This window comes from Vitis riparia, unplaced genomic scaffold (genome assembly GCF_004353265.1).
Source record: "Vitis riparia cultivar Riparia Gloire de Montpellier isolate 1030 unplaced genomic scaffold, EGFV_Vit.rip_1.0 scaffold837_pilon_pilon, whole genome shotgun sequence".
Classification (NCBI taxonomy): Eukaryota; Viridiplantae; Streptophyta; class Magnoliopsida; order Vitales; family Vitaceae; genus Vitis; species Vitis riparia.
Genome location: NW_023269808.1, coordinates 52919 through 69238, shown reverse-complemented (window position 1 = coordinate 69238; position 16320 = coordinate 52919). Strand labels below are relative to the sequence as shown.

Here is a 16320-nt window from a genome sequence, read left to right as displayed (position 1 = left end):
TGAGAAAAAAGTTATTTTATTAGTTGTATTATGAAAAATATCAAAAAATATATATATATAATTAACATGAATTAGAAACTTTATTTCGAAATTATTAAATCTTTATATAGAAAAATTAATATAGGTGAATGAGTTAGCCGTAATATATAAAAAAATTTATTTTAATTTTTAAATTTATATTTTTTTTCCATTTTTAAAAACTAAAGAAAGGTAAAAATGTCCAAAATTAGTTTTTATTTTATTTTTTATTTTAAAGAATAAATAAGAAAGACTATTATTTCAATTTCAAAACGTATTTAAAGTCTTTTTAACAAAATAAATATTCATATATTTTATCTTTTTTGAAGTTTTCTCTTATATTTCAAAATATTATTTATTGATTTTGATTTAATCGATTACTTTTTACAAATTTCTATATGATATTTTTATAATTTTTATATTTTATCTTTTTTGAAGTTTTCTCTTATATTTCAAAATATTATTTATTGATTTTGATTTAATCGATTACTTTTTACAAATTTCTATATGATATTTTTATAATTCTTATACTTTAATATGTTTTGTTCTCAAAAAGTATCAAGAAAAGAAAAAAAATACAAAGAAAAATGATTTTCTCATGTTTGGTTTTATTATAATTTTTTTAAAAAATTAAATATAATTAAAATTAGTTAAAAATTTATATATTTTAAAATTATTTAATCTTTATATAATTGAGGAAATTAAGTGAAATAAGTTTATTAATTTTGAATTTATTTTTTATTTTCTTTCCTTCCATTTTTCCTCTCTATTTTCTTTCCCTCACATTTTTCCTCAAAATTTCGTAGCCAAACATAGCCTAAATATAAAAAAATATAAAAAGTGGTAGACATATTTCATTTATATGATTAAGATAATAAGAAGAGGTGTTTAGCCCATTATTATTATTATTATTATTATTATTATTGTTATTATTATTATTATTATTATTATTTTTAATATAATTTCCGTATCTGTTCTGCTCAGCCAGTCAAAGATTCCAAACATATAACCTAAAAATAAATGGGTTTAATACTCGAACAAAGACAAAAACTCCACCCACATATACTCCTTTGCCTGATCACAGGTTCAAAGAAGGAAAATGGAGAGAAGGGAAGAGGAAAATGGAAAATTGGAAGAAGCCCAGCCCTCCACTGATGGTTCCATTTGCGGGTTCCAATCTCTTCATCACCTCCTCAAAGCTTCTCTCCAACCCCACCTCTATCAGGCAATTTTCTTCCTACTTGTGCTCAAGCTGTTCATCTATTTTTTTTTTTTTTTTCAATTTTGAGATGTGCCCTTTTGTGAATTGGGGTTCTTTCTCTGCTCGAGTCTGATTACAGCATGAAGAGCCATCTGGGATTTTTATTTTTTTCTGGGCTGCGTTTACGTGCATGGAAGTGGAAACCAATTTCTAATTCGAATTTTTGTTGCTTTGTTGACCTGTGAATTTGGGATTCAGTTTGGATTAATCCACCATCGTCTTAGTAAATACATGATTTTTTAGTTTAAGATGAATTCCAGTTCTGTGCAATCAACCGCAGCGTTGACTATGATTTTGATTTATAGATTGTTGCCAGTGTGTGTTGTTTTTTTTTTTTTTTCTTGTGATGGTCTATTTGGTTACTGAGAAAATTAAGTGCAGGAAAATAAAGCAGATTTGGAATCTTGTGCCTTTTGTTTTACTAGACAAGTTGGTTTGTGCCTTTTTAAGAAGAATAAATGTACGCTATGAAATTTTGATTTCTTCTCTTTTATTGAATACTCTCAACAAGTAGACAGCTGAAGTATAATTTGTTTACTATTGCAGCACATAGTTGAAGTTACTCATGAATTTTCTTGTTTTCCAAATTATGAAAAATGATGTATGAACCCAGCTGATGATGAATCCATGATAATTTTGCTTTCTCTTTTCAGGTTTCCTATGAAATAAATGCAGCCTTAACGAATTTGGTTTTAGTGGAAATGGGATTTCTCTTGTTGTTTCTGATTTTTATCCAGTCTTTCCATTGTTCCTTATCTCTATACAATGAATTTTTTTCCCTCCTGTAAACATTTTGCAACTTCTTTGATCTTTCATTTAATATTTTTCAGGAAGTTAGCAGACTACTTCTGGGCCTGAACTGTGGAAAACCACTTGAAAACATTGCTCTACCAGAGTCTGCTAAGGCGCTCTCTTTGGAGCATGGTTTTGATCTTCAGGTAGGCTTTATGCCTTTCATATGTGTTAAAGTTTACAATATCTTTGAAGATGGAAGAAACCATGATCAGCCTTGTGGCCATGAATAATGGCATGGGTAATGGCGTGTATCCCCCATTTGATAGTTCCTATTTTTCCTTACCTACTAATTGGATTGTTAGAACCTCCCATGAAAAGGGAGTTGTTAGAACCTCCCAGCATTTTTAGTGCACTACTTGTTTGTGTAAAATCAAGCCTTTACCATAATCTTCAAATTAAGTTACAAAAGAAAACTTATTGAAATCCCATATTGATCTTATGCAACAACTTTAAGAGAAAATTGAAGCAGTGCCAGGAAATGAGATGGTCTCATCTCAAATTTTATGTGAAGCACTAAGAAATGATTCAATACCCTAGAACATCCGGTATGGAATTGATTCATTGTGGTAATAAAGTTAGCTAATCTTTGGCTACAGAGACACCTTTAGTTGCATCAATTATGATGGTGTAGGATCTTGCTCTTTGTTTTTGGATAAGTTGGATATGAGTTCATTGTGGCAACATGTGTTTTTGTGTTGCAAAAGTATTTTTTTAAAGGTTTTTTGAGTTTGTCAGATATAAGTATCTGTTGGAACGTGGTTCTGGTATCTGTGCATGGAATCGAACATGATCTAAATATAGGTATTTGATGATTCTTATTGGGCGTTCAATGAAAATTTGATTCCATATGAAGCCCATTGGAAAGACCAAAAAGATAATGAGGTGGATTAGCAACTCAAGGATCAATAATTGTCAATTTTTCCATGTTACCATATTCTTTTTGTTGTAATGATAAACTTTCAAAATGGCTGAACTGCCATTTATCTCTTGGGAATAACCTTAAAATCTGAATGTTCTCTTATTCAGTGTGTTATACAAAAAAAAGGCAGCTAAATCACAAGAGATCACACAATATCTGATGCCCAAGAAAGTTTAAGTATGATGCTTGTACAAAGTTCTTGTCCTTCAAATGTAAAAGGATGATTAACTAAACTGGCCCTCCATTTCTTGGTTGACTGCCTCCACCTAATATGTTCAAATTTTGACTTAGTTGGTGGCTTAGCTCCATGTACTCCAATTTTAAACGTTTCCTTCTTTTGTCATAATGACACTTATATTTGCAACCCAGTATTATGTTACAAACTGCTCTGAATCTTTGTTTGCGTATGCTTACAGGCTTACTGCTTTCATGCTGATAAAGAGCAACTGAGAGAGAGCCGAATAGTTAGAGTTGGTCTTATTCAGAACTCTATTGCTAGTCCAACTACAGCACCCTTTTTGGACCAAAGAGGGGCCATCTTTGAGAAACTGAAGCCCATCATTGATGCAGCTGGTGCTTCAGGAGTGAACATATTATGCTTGCAAGTAAGTTATGCCTTAAGAATTGCATGATTTTACATTCGTAATCTGCTAATCACCCCGAAATCTTTAATAACAGTTCATTAATATGAATCCAGGAGGCATGGACAATGCCCTTCGCATTTTGTACTCGAGAGAAGAGGTGGAGTGAATTTGCTGAGCCTGTTGATGGAGAATCAACACAATTTCTTCAGGATCTTGCCCAGAAATATAACATGGTCATAGTGAGTCCAATTCTCGAGAGGGATGTTAAACATGGAGAAACTATCTGGAATACTGCTGTTATAATTGGAAACAATGGAAACATCATTGGCAAGCATCGGAAGGTAAGTGCTTCCCTTTACACTCTAGGTGTTTGGGTGTTAATATTAGCTTTCTTTACTTGAATGCATAGTGACACAGGCATTTGGCAGAACCATATACCTCGGGTTGGTGACTTCAATGAGAGCACCTATTATATGGAAGGGAACACTGGGCATCCTGTGTTTGAGACAGTGTTTGGAAAGATAGCCATTAATATATGTTATGGAAGGCACCATCCTTTGAATTGGTTAGCTTTTGGCTTGAATGGTGCAGAAATTGTTTTCAACCCTTCAGCTACCGTCGGCGAACTCAGTGAACCAATGTGGCCTATTGAGGTTTTCCTTTACTTCTTTTTATTTTACTTTATTTTGTCACATTTCTATATCACATGAATCACTCCCATGAGAGGAGCCTGTGTTATGGACCTATGGTGATTATAAGGGCATGTTTCACATGTTTATAAGCTATGGTAATCTTTTCAATCAATACTTGCTGCATTCAATTGATAATTATGAATGATGTCCGTTTCAGGCACGCAATGCTGCAATAGCAAATAGTTACTTTGTTGCGTCAATCAATCGCGTTGGGACTGAGATCTTCCCCAATCCATTCACTTCTGGTGATGGGAAGCCTCAACATGCAGATTTTGGGCATTTCTATGGATCCAGCCATTTTTCAGCACCAGATGCTTCTTGCACACCGTCTCTCTCCCGTTACCAGGATGGCTTGTTGATATCAGACATGGACCTGAACCTCTGTAGGCAGCTGAAAGACAAGTGGGGGTTCCGAATGACTTCTCGGTATGAAATGTATGCAGAATTGCTTGCACGGTACATCAAACCGGACTTTGAGCCCCAAGTAGTTTCTGATCCCTTGTTGCATAAGAAGTCTTCATAGATTCCCAGGTACAAATTCAGCTTCAAATCTGAAACTAATAAATGGAACTGAAATTTGAACTTGAACAATCTCTCAACCCCATCTGGAAAATAACCAAATAAGTTTGATTTGAGGCGTATGACAAGTTATTGGTAATAGGAAAAGGGTTGGTTTAAGGTTCCAATGATTGATTTTTTTTATTTTTTTTTTATTTTTTGTTTTTCTGGTTGGCAATCCTCCTTCTGGGATGCCTTGGTATATAAACTATGTTGAACTTGGATGATATGCATCCACTGGAAAAAGAAAAAAAAACATGAAGGATATTTCCATAATACTAAGTATGCTTGCTGGACTTCCAAATATTTGATAGGCATTGTGAAGAATTTTGGGTCAAAATGGGCCATTTGATCGCAAAAATATACCTTTTAGGCCCTTTTAAATTGTGTGCCTCTTTCCAGTCATGTGAGTGCTACATTCTCCTCCTATAAATATAAAGCCTCAATTGGCAATTGAGGTTGCAGTTCAAAAATAAAGCCATAATTGACAATTGAAATTTTAGTTAAAAAATGAAACCTTAATTGATAATTGAGGTTTTATTTTTTAGCTGAAGGCTTAATTGACAATTGAAGTTTCACGTTAAAAAAAAAAATGAAACTTTATTTTTAATTGAAGTCTTGGCAATGTAGGCTTCAACTTAATTTTTATTTTTTAATAATATGACTCCTACGTGGCAATAAAAGGATCATTTTGAACATTGACTAAGTGGTTAAATTTAATTTTTTTTCTCCATAAAAGGGTTGTTTTGCCCAAAACTCCTTTGTGAAGCTCTGTTTATTTATTGTGTTTGGGAGTATCTGTTTATTTATTGAGTCTGTTTGGGAGTAAATTTAGCACAACTATAGGTGCTTTTTAGGCTTTCCTTGGGAAAAAAAATTATTATTTGGTGAAGTTTTCAAAATCATTTTTAAAAATCTAAAAAATTATTTGAAATGTTTTTTTTTCATTTTTTTTTTGTTATATAACACATTACAAAATAAACCTGAACCCACAAGTCTTTATGCCTCAATTTGCAAGGATAGGGATGACAATGAGGCCGGCTTTTTTGGATGTCTGTCCCACTCCGCCTCCAATAGGATTTGACATTTAAATAAACAAGTTAGGGATGAGTTTGAATTTTTTTTTTAAAAACCTAGGATGGATTCAAGGTGGATTTGGGTATTGTCTTGTCCCACCCTGCCCTGTCCTATCCCGGTCGACCAATTATATATAAAATCAATTTAATTCAATTTTTATTATTAAATAAACAAGTTAGGGGCGAGTTTGAAATTTTTTTAAAAACCTGGAATGGATTTAGGATGGATTCGGGTATTGCTTTGTCCCACCTTGCCCCGGAACCAATTATATATAAAATCAATTTAATTTATTTTTTATTTTTCAATAATAATAATAATAATAATAATAATAATAATAATAAATAATTTTCAATAAAATAAGTTATAAATATTATAATATTTTAATTATTTATAAAATATATTTACTGTAACGTAATTAAAAAAAAATTTAAAATAATTTTTTTAAAAAAATTAAAACTTTTGAAAAACGATAAACAGGGTGGAACGGGACGGGTATGAGAAATTCACATACTCGTCCTGTGCTTCGTTTAACTTTTTTTTAGAGGGATGAAAGTGAGAATTATTTTAAATAAATGAGATGAGATTAGAATGAGAACAACCCTTTTTGAGCCCGCGCAGTTGCCATTCCTATCCAAGGATGCTTTGCCTCGATGCAATCCACTTATATGCTTAGTTATGTGGACGCTCCAAGGGTAAAGCGAGAATGAGAAAACGAGAGGGAAGAGAAGTGGAGGCTCCTTAGGGCTTATCTCTCTTGGACGTCTCTAATAAAAGCACAATGATGTTTTATATAGAGCAAGAGAAAAAGCTACACTATCCCAATCTTCTAATTCCACAATAAAATAGTTGCATACATTAATTAAATAGCTCGAGTGGGGAACATTATGATTCATAAAATAAAATAGGTTCCCATGTATTCTAAAATTTCTATTATTAATCTTAACTCTATTGAAGAATATTGATTACATTTCAATTTCGAGTGTATATTATTATTAGGGTCATCCGACCCAATCTAAGCCCAAAATGTTAGGCTTTTGGTGGGCTAGCTTTAGCAGCCTTCTTGGACTGGAGAGATGATTTCATTTCACATCAGATCAATTCTCCCAAATCTAAGGTCTAAAGGTTGGCCCTACGGGGTTGGGGTTGTAGATGTTAGGTAATAAATTTTAAAATTAAATTATACAATGAAAATTATAAAATAATTGAAATTTGATTGTAACATCCTCATTAGGCATTTTAAATTAGGAAAGTGAATTGATTATTATGGTTTAGGTGTCCCTTCTCAATCTATAAGTATGAACTAGCATTCCACATCATCCATTGTGTCCATTGTGGTTATGTTGATTGTTCATTTGATTATCCATTTCTTCTTACTCACTTAATAAAGTTGCGACAACTCTAATCAATATTCACAAAGTATCATGTTTCTGGCCCAATATATAATAATAAGTGTTAAACCAAAGTTTGGATAATTTCAATTTCGATGATAGCAAAATAAGATTTTGAATTAATGATTTATCTTAAATGTATTTAGGTAAGAAGATTTTCAAAGTGACAATCACAAAGATAAATTAAGTCAAAGAAAATTAAGAAGAAGAAGAAGAAGAAGTAGAAGGTCTCAAAGAGGAGCTATCAAGACATTTTCTATATAATCTTTTTGTAAGGTTGTTGGTGCACTAGGATTATACATCTTATTTTTATTTTTACACTAAAAATCATTCAAAGTACTAAATTGTTATAAGTCCTTTTAAAATTGAATAATTTTTTGTTTTCATTAAAATCTTAAGCCTAATCCTTCTTAAACTCGTTGTAAAGTGTTTTAAGGAATTGAATTCAAGTTTTTAGAGGTTCTAAACTTCAAATCTAACACTTTTATGCATTTTATAGTGCAATTAGTTGATGTAAGGAGGAACAAATATTTGAGTCAGTTGGACTTAATCAATCAAGGTGCACTGACACTCTTTCTCTTCCAATAGCATGTATTCAATTAATTGAGAATTGATTAAGGATTGGTTGAGCTGGTCGATCAATAATAACCATAATGACTAATAGCCAGTTTGATTGGTTGGTTGATTAGATGATCTGAAACTATGCCCAACGACTAGTTTGAGCTCCAAACTTCTATAAAAAATTTCCAAACTTCTGTGTTTTATAAGCTTGATATTCCAAAATATTTTTTTTTAATATATTTGAGCCATGGAGAGTGTTTTTAAGTGCACTTTGCTCTAAAATTGCATATTCATTTAATGCACCTTAATCTTATTATTATTATTATTATTATTATTATTATTGTAGCTTTTGAACTTAAATTTGTACTAGGATTTTTTGAAATTATATTTCTTATTAATTTGTAACCTTTGTAAGGTGAGCTCAAGCACGGGGTATCATTTAAAGGATTGTTCAAGAGGGAGGTATCTCTTGAAAATTGTGGAAGGTTTTTTGAAATTGAAAATCCAAGTGCAAAGAATTTGAAGGCTTTGGCTTTTAAAGTTTTGGATATTTTGTACCCTCATTGAGTTAGGAGCTGGGAAGAGTGGACATGGGTTAAGTTGTGTCGAACAATTATAAAATCTTGAGTTTGCAATATCTCTTTCTTATATATTCTCTTTATTTTATATGCAATTATTTTTTATTGTATTTATTATATAATTGTATATCATTTCATTTGCATTCATATAGTTTAAATTTTAAAAAAAGTGACTCTCATCCCATTTGCCTTCCTTTGGAGTAATTACCTTAGATTGATATGGGAAAAATACTAACAATAAGTTTCCACATCTTTCAATGGATAATCAAACTTCGAAACGATTCTCAACAACACACATCAAATTTCCAAAAGAAAATTATACCATAGTATATAGAAGAGGAATAATTAACAACCTATTTATTTCTCTACTTTTCCTCTTTTTAAAACAACAATTAAATATGCCTAAATCCTTAGGGATTTAGATTAGCAGATACTTGTTATCTTGTCTTACGAAGATTTAGAGTAAAGAAAGAGTAGAGATTGTAATCAAATGGTTGAGTAAATTTAAGGATGAAATGATGATCAATTGTAATAAAGGAACTCTAAAACAAATAACCAATCAATCAATTAAATTCAGAGCAAATTCAAGCAAATTAAGAGTGCTTTTAACAATAATTCTAGGAAATGTTCTAACTTTTTTAATATTTGAAAAATACAAATTTCTAATATATTACAAATGCTAAAAACATTTCCTAAAATCATTATCAAATACACTTTAAATCCATATCTCAATCACATATTCATTTTGAAATTCACTTTAATTATACACAGACTCATCAACATCTATAGTCAAAGAATCAAATCTAATTGATAAGCATTTATTGAATTAGTTCAAGCATCAATTGTGAGTTGTTGGAGGAAATCCCAAATAGAACTTATACCAAAAACATTGAAAGCTCGTCTGTATAGATCTCCTCTCCTCTCCTTCGTTGACTTAGCTCTATTTATGAACTAAACTAACCCTAATTACAGAAAAATTGTTAGATTTTGAGTCCGTGTGGTAGTGATTCTACTTGAAGTGTTTTTTTCGAAAGTGTTTTTAGAAGAATCACCTATCAAATATTTATTCAGAAAACGTTATAAGTGATTTTTAAAAATTTTAAAAGTGTTTCCTAAATTTTGTTAAACACTTTTTTTTTTTTTAAATACTTTTGAGACAAAAAATGTTTCCTAAAATCCCTACCCAACGGCCCTCACTATGTTTAGCAGCCAAGAAAATAAAAGAAAATCAAAATAAAAATGTTTAGCAGCCAAGAAAATAAAAGAAAATCAAAATAAAAATGAAGGGAAAACTTAAAAGATATTATTACAAAAATTCAAAATCAAAGAGTTATAAATCCTAGGATGGACTAGCGTGACTTGTAAAAATCAAAGATTGGAAGGGTGGATAGTTATTCCATGGCCCAGCAAAAAGATAAGAAAAGACTATGAGGTAGTGACAACTTTCCAAGTCAAAAGTCGTCCTCAGATTCTTTACTAAGTTTCTCTCCCTTTATCTCTCTGAACAGCCTGAGACTTGCCATTTCCACTCTTCTTCTTCTTCCAATTTCCACGATGCCGATCCGAAGAAAACTTGAGGAAGCTGTGCCAATTCTGCTTCCCCTTCTTGATGAAATGATGGCAGGTCTCAACAACCAAGACGCGTTTGTTAAATTGGAAGGGATCAGAGGGTACTTTGAGGGGAAGAAAGTTTTGTTCCCTAATCTCAAGACCGTGGAAGACGAGCTCCTGCAGAAATTCACTGTGCTTGAAGAAGAAATCGACAACTCTAAGTATACTAATACTGATGCCCCCCAAGGCACTCCCAGATATTCTTCCTTGAGGCTTGATTCCATTGAAAAAATATTCAAAAGCATAGCCGATCTTATTCAAAAATTCCAATCCTTGCAGATAGAAAGCACGGACACGTCCCGAAAAGAAGCCGAGTCAGCGGCCCATGAGGCGGAGATTTCAGAAGAATGGTCTGCATTAAAGGTGGGGGATCTCATTCTTGGCTCCCCAGCAATGTCTTGTCTGCAGTTGAATTATAACATTCTTGATGTTCAGATGAAGCTCTGCCTGCTATGTTTCTCCATATTTCCGGCCAATTCGGTAATAAAAAAGAGGCCCTTGGTTTATTGGTGGATTGGGGAGGGTTTGGTGGCCAAAACCAAGGACAAGACTGCAATGGAAGAGGGAGATAGAATCTTTGGAGAGCTGATCAACAAGGGCTTTCTAATTGCACAATACAAGCCACGCGACGAAGGCCAAGACAAGAATCCCATTGTGGATAGCTGTAAAATGCACTCTTGGATTCGCCTTATGTTGATCAGGATTGCTAGAGATGCTGAGTTGTTTGATTCTGATGCCCCTGGCCCAGGCCCTGGCACCAGATCACGCAGCATGTGTTTGGTTCCTCCGACCTACAATGTTTCTGCAGGGGGTCCTCCACAACAACCAGCTAATCCGGCCACAGTCACAGAAGCAGGAGCGGGTCCTGATACAAGTCGTTTATTGACTTTGTTCAATGTGAATGAGCAATATCTCAATATCCCCCATGACTGGTTTTCAAAGGAGAACAAAATTGTGGTTCTTCAGCTTGGGAGGTGGAAGGATTCAGCCAAGCACCACAATGAAGTTGAAAATGAAGACCACATAGAAGTCGAAAATGAAGACTTCTTGAAAGCTTTGGGGACCAAGAAGCACTTGAAGTATCTCAGCCTGCGAGGAATTTCAAGAATCACTGAAATACCTTCCACAATCCGTAAACTCATTAATCTTGAAATACTGGATCTCAGGGCATGTCACAATCTGGAGAAACTACCATCTGACATTTCATCTTTGAAGAAGCTGACGCATTTAGATATATCAGAGTGCTACTTGCTAGAGAGCATGCCCAAGGGCCTGGACAAGCTGAGTTCCCTCCAAGTGCTCAAGGGTTTTGTGGTAGCAACTTCAAGAAAGGGTCCTGGCAGGCTTGGAGATGTTGCTGGCCTGACGAAACTTAGAAAGCTGAGTATATATATCCCAAGTGACGCTTACATTGAAGAGGCAGAGCTTAGTAAGTTGGAGGAGGTTTCAACTCTTCGCATTCTATCAATAACATGGGGAGGAGGACGAGGAGGAGGAGGAAGAGTGCAGGCTGAAACTGAACCATCAGGAAAGCCAACAACCACAGATAGGAAAAAATCTTTCGCCTCGAAAAAGGACCGTCACCAAGTGCAGAGGACAGACATAAAGACGATGGGGTCCTTATCCTTTCCTCAAAAGTTAGAGAAACTGGATCTTTGGTGTATCCCTTGTGAAACCAAGCCAGCTTGGTTAAATCCTGATAAGTTAAACAGTTTAAAAAGGCTCTACATTAGGGGAGGAAAGCTTCATAGTTTGAGTTTTGAGGGGAATAACAAGAAGTGGAATGTTCGGATTTTGCGTTTGAAATATCTACATGATTTGCAGGTAGATGAGGAACAATTGCGGGGTGACTTCCCACGCCTCATTCACTTGGAGATAAAAGATAAAATCATGGAAGGCAAAGGGGAGGATGAGCATGGAGGCAGCAGCCAGCAGCAGCAGGACCAGGTCCTGAACAACTGATCAGCACTTTCTCCAGGTCCTGAACAACTGATCAGCACTTTCTCCAGCTATTTCAAAATTCTTGGTGATTTTGCTTTGCATGAAATGGCTTTGAATCATGTATAGATCGATATGAGAATTGACATAGGAAAAAACATTACATATGAAACGAACTGTTCCGTGAGGAGTATGGGTTTAACTGAGTGAATCTTCAACCCTAACACAGCCATGTGGGGTGTTGTCAGTCTTGTTATGCATGGGAAATGAATGTGAAAGAAAAGCCCCTCAGCTGGCATTATATATGTTTTGATTCTAGTAGTTGGAACTGTAAATTTCTAAAATTACTCAGCTGCCTTGCAAGTTGCAAGTGTGTGTATGATTTAGCTCGACCACCTTCTTTAGAATCTCTGCCCATGGACCATCCATCCCCCTAGTGGAGACACTATTTAAACACTTGATGCAGGATTGGTTCTTGTTGGATATTGGATATGGGTTTGGGTGCTCAAGTGGGTTGTTTCGATTCGACCCAAGAGGGAGCGGTTTTTTGTAGTTTTTTTTTTTCACACTACCATTGGAGATGAAAAAAAATAGAGGATTATTATTATTCTTTTTTTTTGGACAATAGAAAAGAGTTTTTTTTTCTTAAAGGTCATCTCTTGAAGTTTTTCATTTTGGTTTTCTTTGTAAGAACGAAGGTTAAAACTTTCGTGGTATGGAACTTTGAGTCCTTGTCGTATTTGTAATTCAATTCACGACTTGGGAAAAAAAATTTACCACTAAAACAATCAAATTGGGATTTTTAGATATTTCTGAAAGTTATCCGAAATCATTCCTTTTTATTGATGCACAACTTGAATAAAAATATATGAAAGTCTTTTAAGATGTTTGGAAAAGTTCTAACTTGAAGAAATCATTTCCATATGATACAACATGTAATGGACAGCCCAACTCAACATGTAATCAACACACCAATTCCTATGATCATGGAAGATTAAATGGAAAGATATGTAGATAGCTTCTAGAATTGCTATATTTGTCTTTATTTTTACCTTTCCTATATGAATAAACAGAGCATGAAGTCAGTATTGAGCCATTTATTTATTTTCATTTAAGGAAAAAATAAAATAAGAAAATTAAAACCCTATGTAGGCCCTTTATTTTGCACTTCAACTCACATAATTTAGCATCTCATAATCTCTGATTTTCCTTTTGGAGACTTCTTGGAGGACAGTTATGAAACTTTAGTGTGATCACAAAAACTTCTGAATTTTAATCTAACATCCTTTCTTGTTTGGTTTTACTATCCCTTTAGATCTAATTAGAATTGTAAAAGGAAATTTTGTTTTCATAACATTAATTCCTAATTTAAATTAATTGATAACGGGTTTCATTTTCTTTAAAAATATAAAATGTGATAAGGGTTTCATAATGAATTAATACAAGATTTTATGCAAACATGATTTAATTATTTTATTAATATCATCTTATAAATTATAGAAATTGAGAAATTAATTATGCTCATTAAATAGGTAAAATGAAAATCAATATATATAATTGATTATTAGATATATATTCCAAAATTTCAAATCATGCTAGAATGATATCCTTTTTAATATTTCATGAATTACAAGTTCAAATAGAGATTTTAACTTGTTACAATTATTAAAACCATGTTTTAAAATACAAAATGAGTTGTTTTTTTTAAAATAACAAATACACTAGAACAATATACTTTTTAATATTTTATGAATTATAAATTAAAATAAGACTTTGAACTTAATATAACCATTGTTTAAAAACTAGGCCGATCACCAATCCGGTCCGGTTCGGTCGTTTGAGCAGGACAACCTTTGAACCGACGTTCGAATTGGTGAATCGATTAACTTAACCAATTTCGGGTGAATCGAATAGTTAAAAGAAACCTCCCTCTCCACCCCATTCCTTCTTCTTGGCTCTACGATTGCGCCCCCACCCTCCCTCTCTTCCTAGTTCCCAATGTGCACCCCTTTCCCTCTCCCCACCCACCCCTCTCTTTTGCTACAACCCATCTAATCAGTGAATCATGAATTAATAACTTTTTCGATTCAATGATGGTCCAATTATGAAAACATTGATTATAACTATTAAATTCATGTTTTAAAACACATAAAATAAGTTATTTTCCTATTCAAATATGTCACTTATTTATCTTCATAATTTATATTTTTCTTTTCCTGTATATTTACATAATCTAATAAACACCCAAAAACCCCATAACCGGTCACCGGCCCAACTGCACCCAACTCTCTCATCTATCTGCCGTCCCATCCCTTGCTACAGGCCATACCTTTTTGGTTGCCCAATACACCTCAACACAGCCCCCATCAACCGTCCTATCTGCCCTGCGACACCATTCTTTGTGCCGCCCAAGACATATCTCCACCCACCTTCATTAGCTATCCTCCTCGTCACAGCGACTTGTGTTTTCAGCCCAGTTAGGCTTGGTAATTAAGGTAAGCTCCTCTCTCCCGTGATTAAACTCAAAACTCAATAAAAGAGTAAAAATGATATTGCCTTTAAAAAATCTTAAAAATACCCTTAACTATTAAATAAAAAAAACTAACCGATTGCCCCACCTTTCTCATTCTCTATGAAAAAACATACCATTGGCTCTTGTACCTTATCTCACCTATTTATTAATGAGACCAAGTTGAATAATTTCCTAATCATTTTTCCCCATCAAATTAAATATGAAAGATAAATGATCAAAAATTATTATTACTAAATACATTTTTGAAGTAAATAACTTTTAAATACCTCATCAAATATTATTCTTTGTTTCAAACTTACATAATATATAATAAATATTTTTTAAATACTTTGGAAACTTACATAATATATAAAAAATATTATTCTTTATTTCAAACTTATATTATTTCTCATATATATTAAATAATTTTTAAATACCTCATAAAATATTAGTATTCTTTGTTTGTTCTAACTTGAAAATTAGATATCATTAAATATTATTATTATTTTTTCAAACTTATAGAATATATAATAAATACTTTTAAATATCTTAGTAAATATGTTTTTTGTTTCTTACTTACAAAATAATAAATATGTTATGTATTATTTCTCATATTATTTCGGACATAATATAAACACTCACATGCATATATATATATATATATATATATATATATATATATATATTTATATATAATATTAATCAAGAAGACAATATTTTTAAAACTAATTAACCAACCTTTTAATAATTTTGAAAGTATAAATAGGGTAATTGGCGGGACTAAAGTTTTCAAAATATTCAAAATTTCTCAATTCCAAAATTACCTAATTGCTCCATACACTAATCGTAAAAATATTTTTGAATAAAAATTTAAATATTTAAAACCATTAAAATAAATACTTTCTTATTAAAGCAATTTTTTTTAAAGTAATAAGATAAAAATCATGAAATCTTCAAAACTATAATTACAACAAATATTTTTAATTTTAAAACTAATTTCTTAATTTAAATTAATGATTTAAAAAAATTAAAATGTTACAAAAATAATTTTTATTTATTTTAAATTCCATTTAAATATGATTTTTTAATCTCTATTGATAACAATAAAATTTTATTTATAAAGGTAAAATAGTAAAAAATATATATTTCATTTAGTTTACTTATAATGAACAATTCAAATATGATTGATTTTAATTTTATTTCCTATGTGTTAATTTTTGTTGGGAAGGTCTTAATGGCATAGTCTGGTAAATAAATAAATAAATAAATAAATAAAATACTATTAATAATCGTCTTAATGTCAAATTCAAGTTGTTTAAACATCGTACAAAACTTATTAGGAGCCTTGTACACCATTGTATACTAAACACATTTCTCTTGTACAGTTAGTGTAATACCCTTGTACAACGACACAAATTTCATATCTTTTCTAAGTTATGTGTCCATATAGGTGTATTAACCATGTTTTCAATGATTTTGTTGAGAAAATGGTGGATGACTTAGGGTCATTTTTTTTCCCCCCAAATATCATTATTGGGAAAAATATTGGAATTTTCAAATAAGAGTTAAATAAAGTGCATAACATAGGTGTACAATCCTTAGGTGACAAGGAAAATAAAGGAGTGGTTTAGAATCGATTGAAATCTTTCACAAAGGGTAATCTTGTACACCTTTGTACAATTAGTACATTTCCTTTGTACAGTTAGTATAATACCTTTGTATAGTGGCACAAATTCATATCCCTTCTAAGCTATGTATCCACGTTGGAGTGCTTAGTTATATTTCCAATGGTTTAGTTAAGAAAATGGTGGATGACTTAAGGTCAAAT

General features: G+C 32.2%; 2 protein-coding genes across 2 annotated transcripts; both read left to right on the top strand.

Annotated features, from left to right (window-relative positions):
- Nucleotides 1-1075: 1075 nt before the first annotated feature.
- LOC117910752 (beta-ureidopropionase-like) lies at nucleotides 1076-5133 on the top strand. Its single transcript, XM_034824904.1, has 6 exons — nucleotides 1076-1243; nucleotides 2110-2217; nucleotides 3410-3598; nucleotides 3691-3918; nucleotides 4006-4230; nucleotides 4427-5133. Exons 1-6 carry the CDS (start codon nucleotides 1118-1120, stop codon nucleotides 4790-4792), a joined length of 1242 nt encoding a protein of 413 aa, XP_034680795.1. The 5' UTR covers nucleotides 1076-1117; the 3' UTR covers nucleotides 4793-5133.
- A 4733-nt stretch (nucleotides 5134-9866) lies between these two features.
- LOC117910754 lies at nucleotides 9867-12359 on the top strand. Its single transcript, XM_034824906.1, has 2 exons — nucleotides 9867-11989; nucleotides 12021-12359. Exons 1-2 carry the CDS (start codon nucleotides 9986-9988, stop codon nucleotides 12033-12035), a joined length of 2019 nt encoding a protein of 672 aa, XP_034680797.1. The 5' UTR covers nucleotides 9867-9985; the 3' UTR covers nucleotides 12036-12359.
- The last annotated feature ends 3961 nt before the right edge of the window (nucleotides 12360-16320 follow it).

What these genes read in the sequence shown, in the direction of transcription:
- LOC117910754 (XM_034824906.1), top strand. Translation starts at nt 9,986, where the DNA reads ATGCCGATCCGAAGAAAACTTGAGGAAGCTGTGCCAATTCTGCTTCCC.
- LOC117910752 (XM_034824904.1), top strand. Translation starts at nt 1,118, where the DNA reads ATGGAGAGAAGGGAAGAGGAAAATGGAAAATTGGAAGAAGCCCAGCCC. An exon ending in TGAACATATTATGCTTGCAA is followed by an intron (nt 3,599 to 3,690) that starts GTAAGTTATGCC and finishes ATATGAATCCAG; the next exon opens with GAGGCATGGACAATGCCCTT. An exon ending in TCATTGGCAAGCATCGGAAG is followed by an intron (nt 3,919 to 4,005) that starts GTAAGTGCTTCC and finishes GGCATTTGGCAG; the next exon opens with AACCATATACCTCGGGTTGG.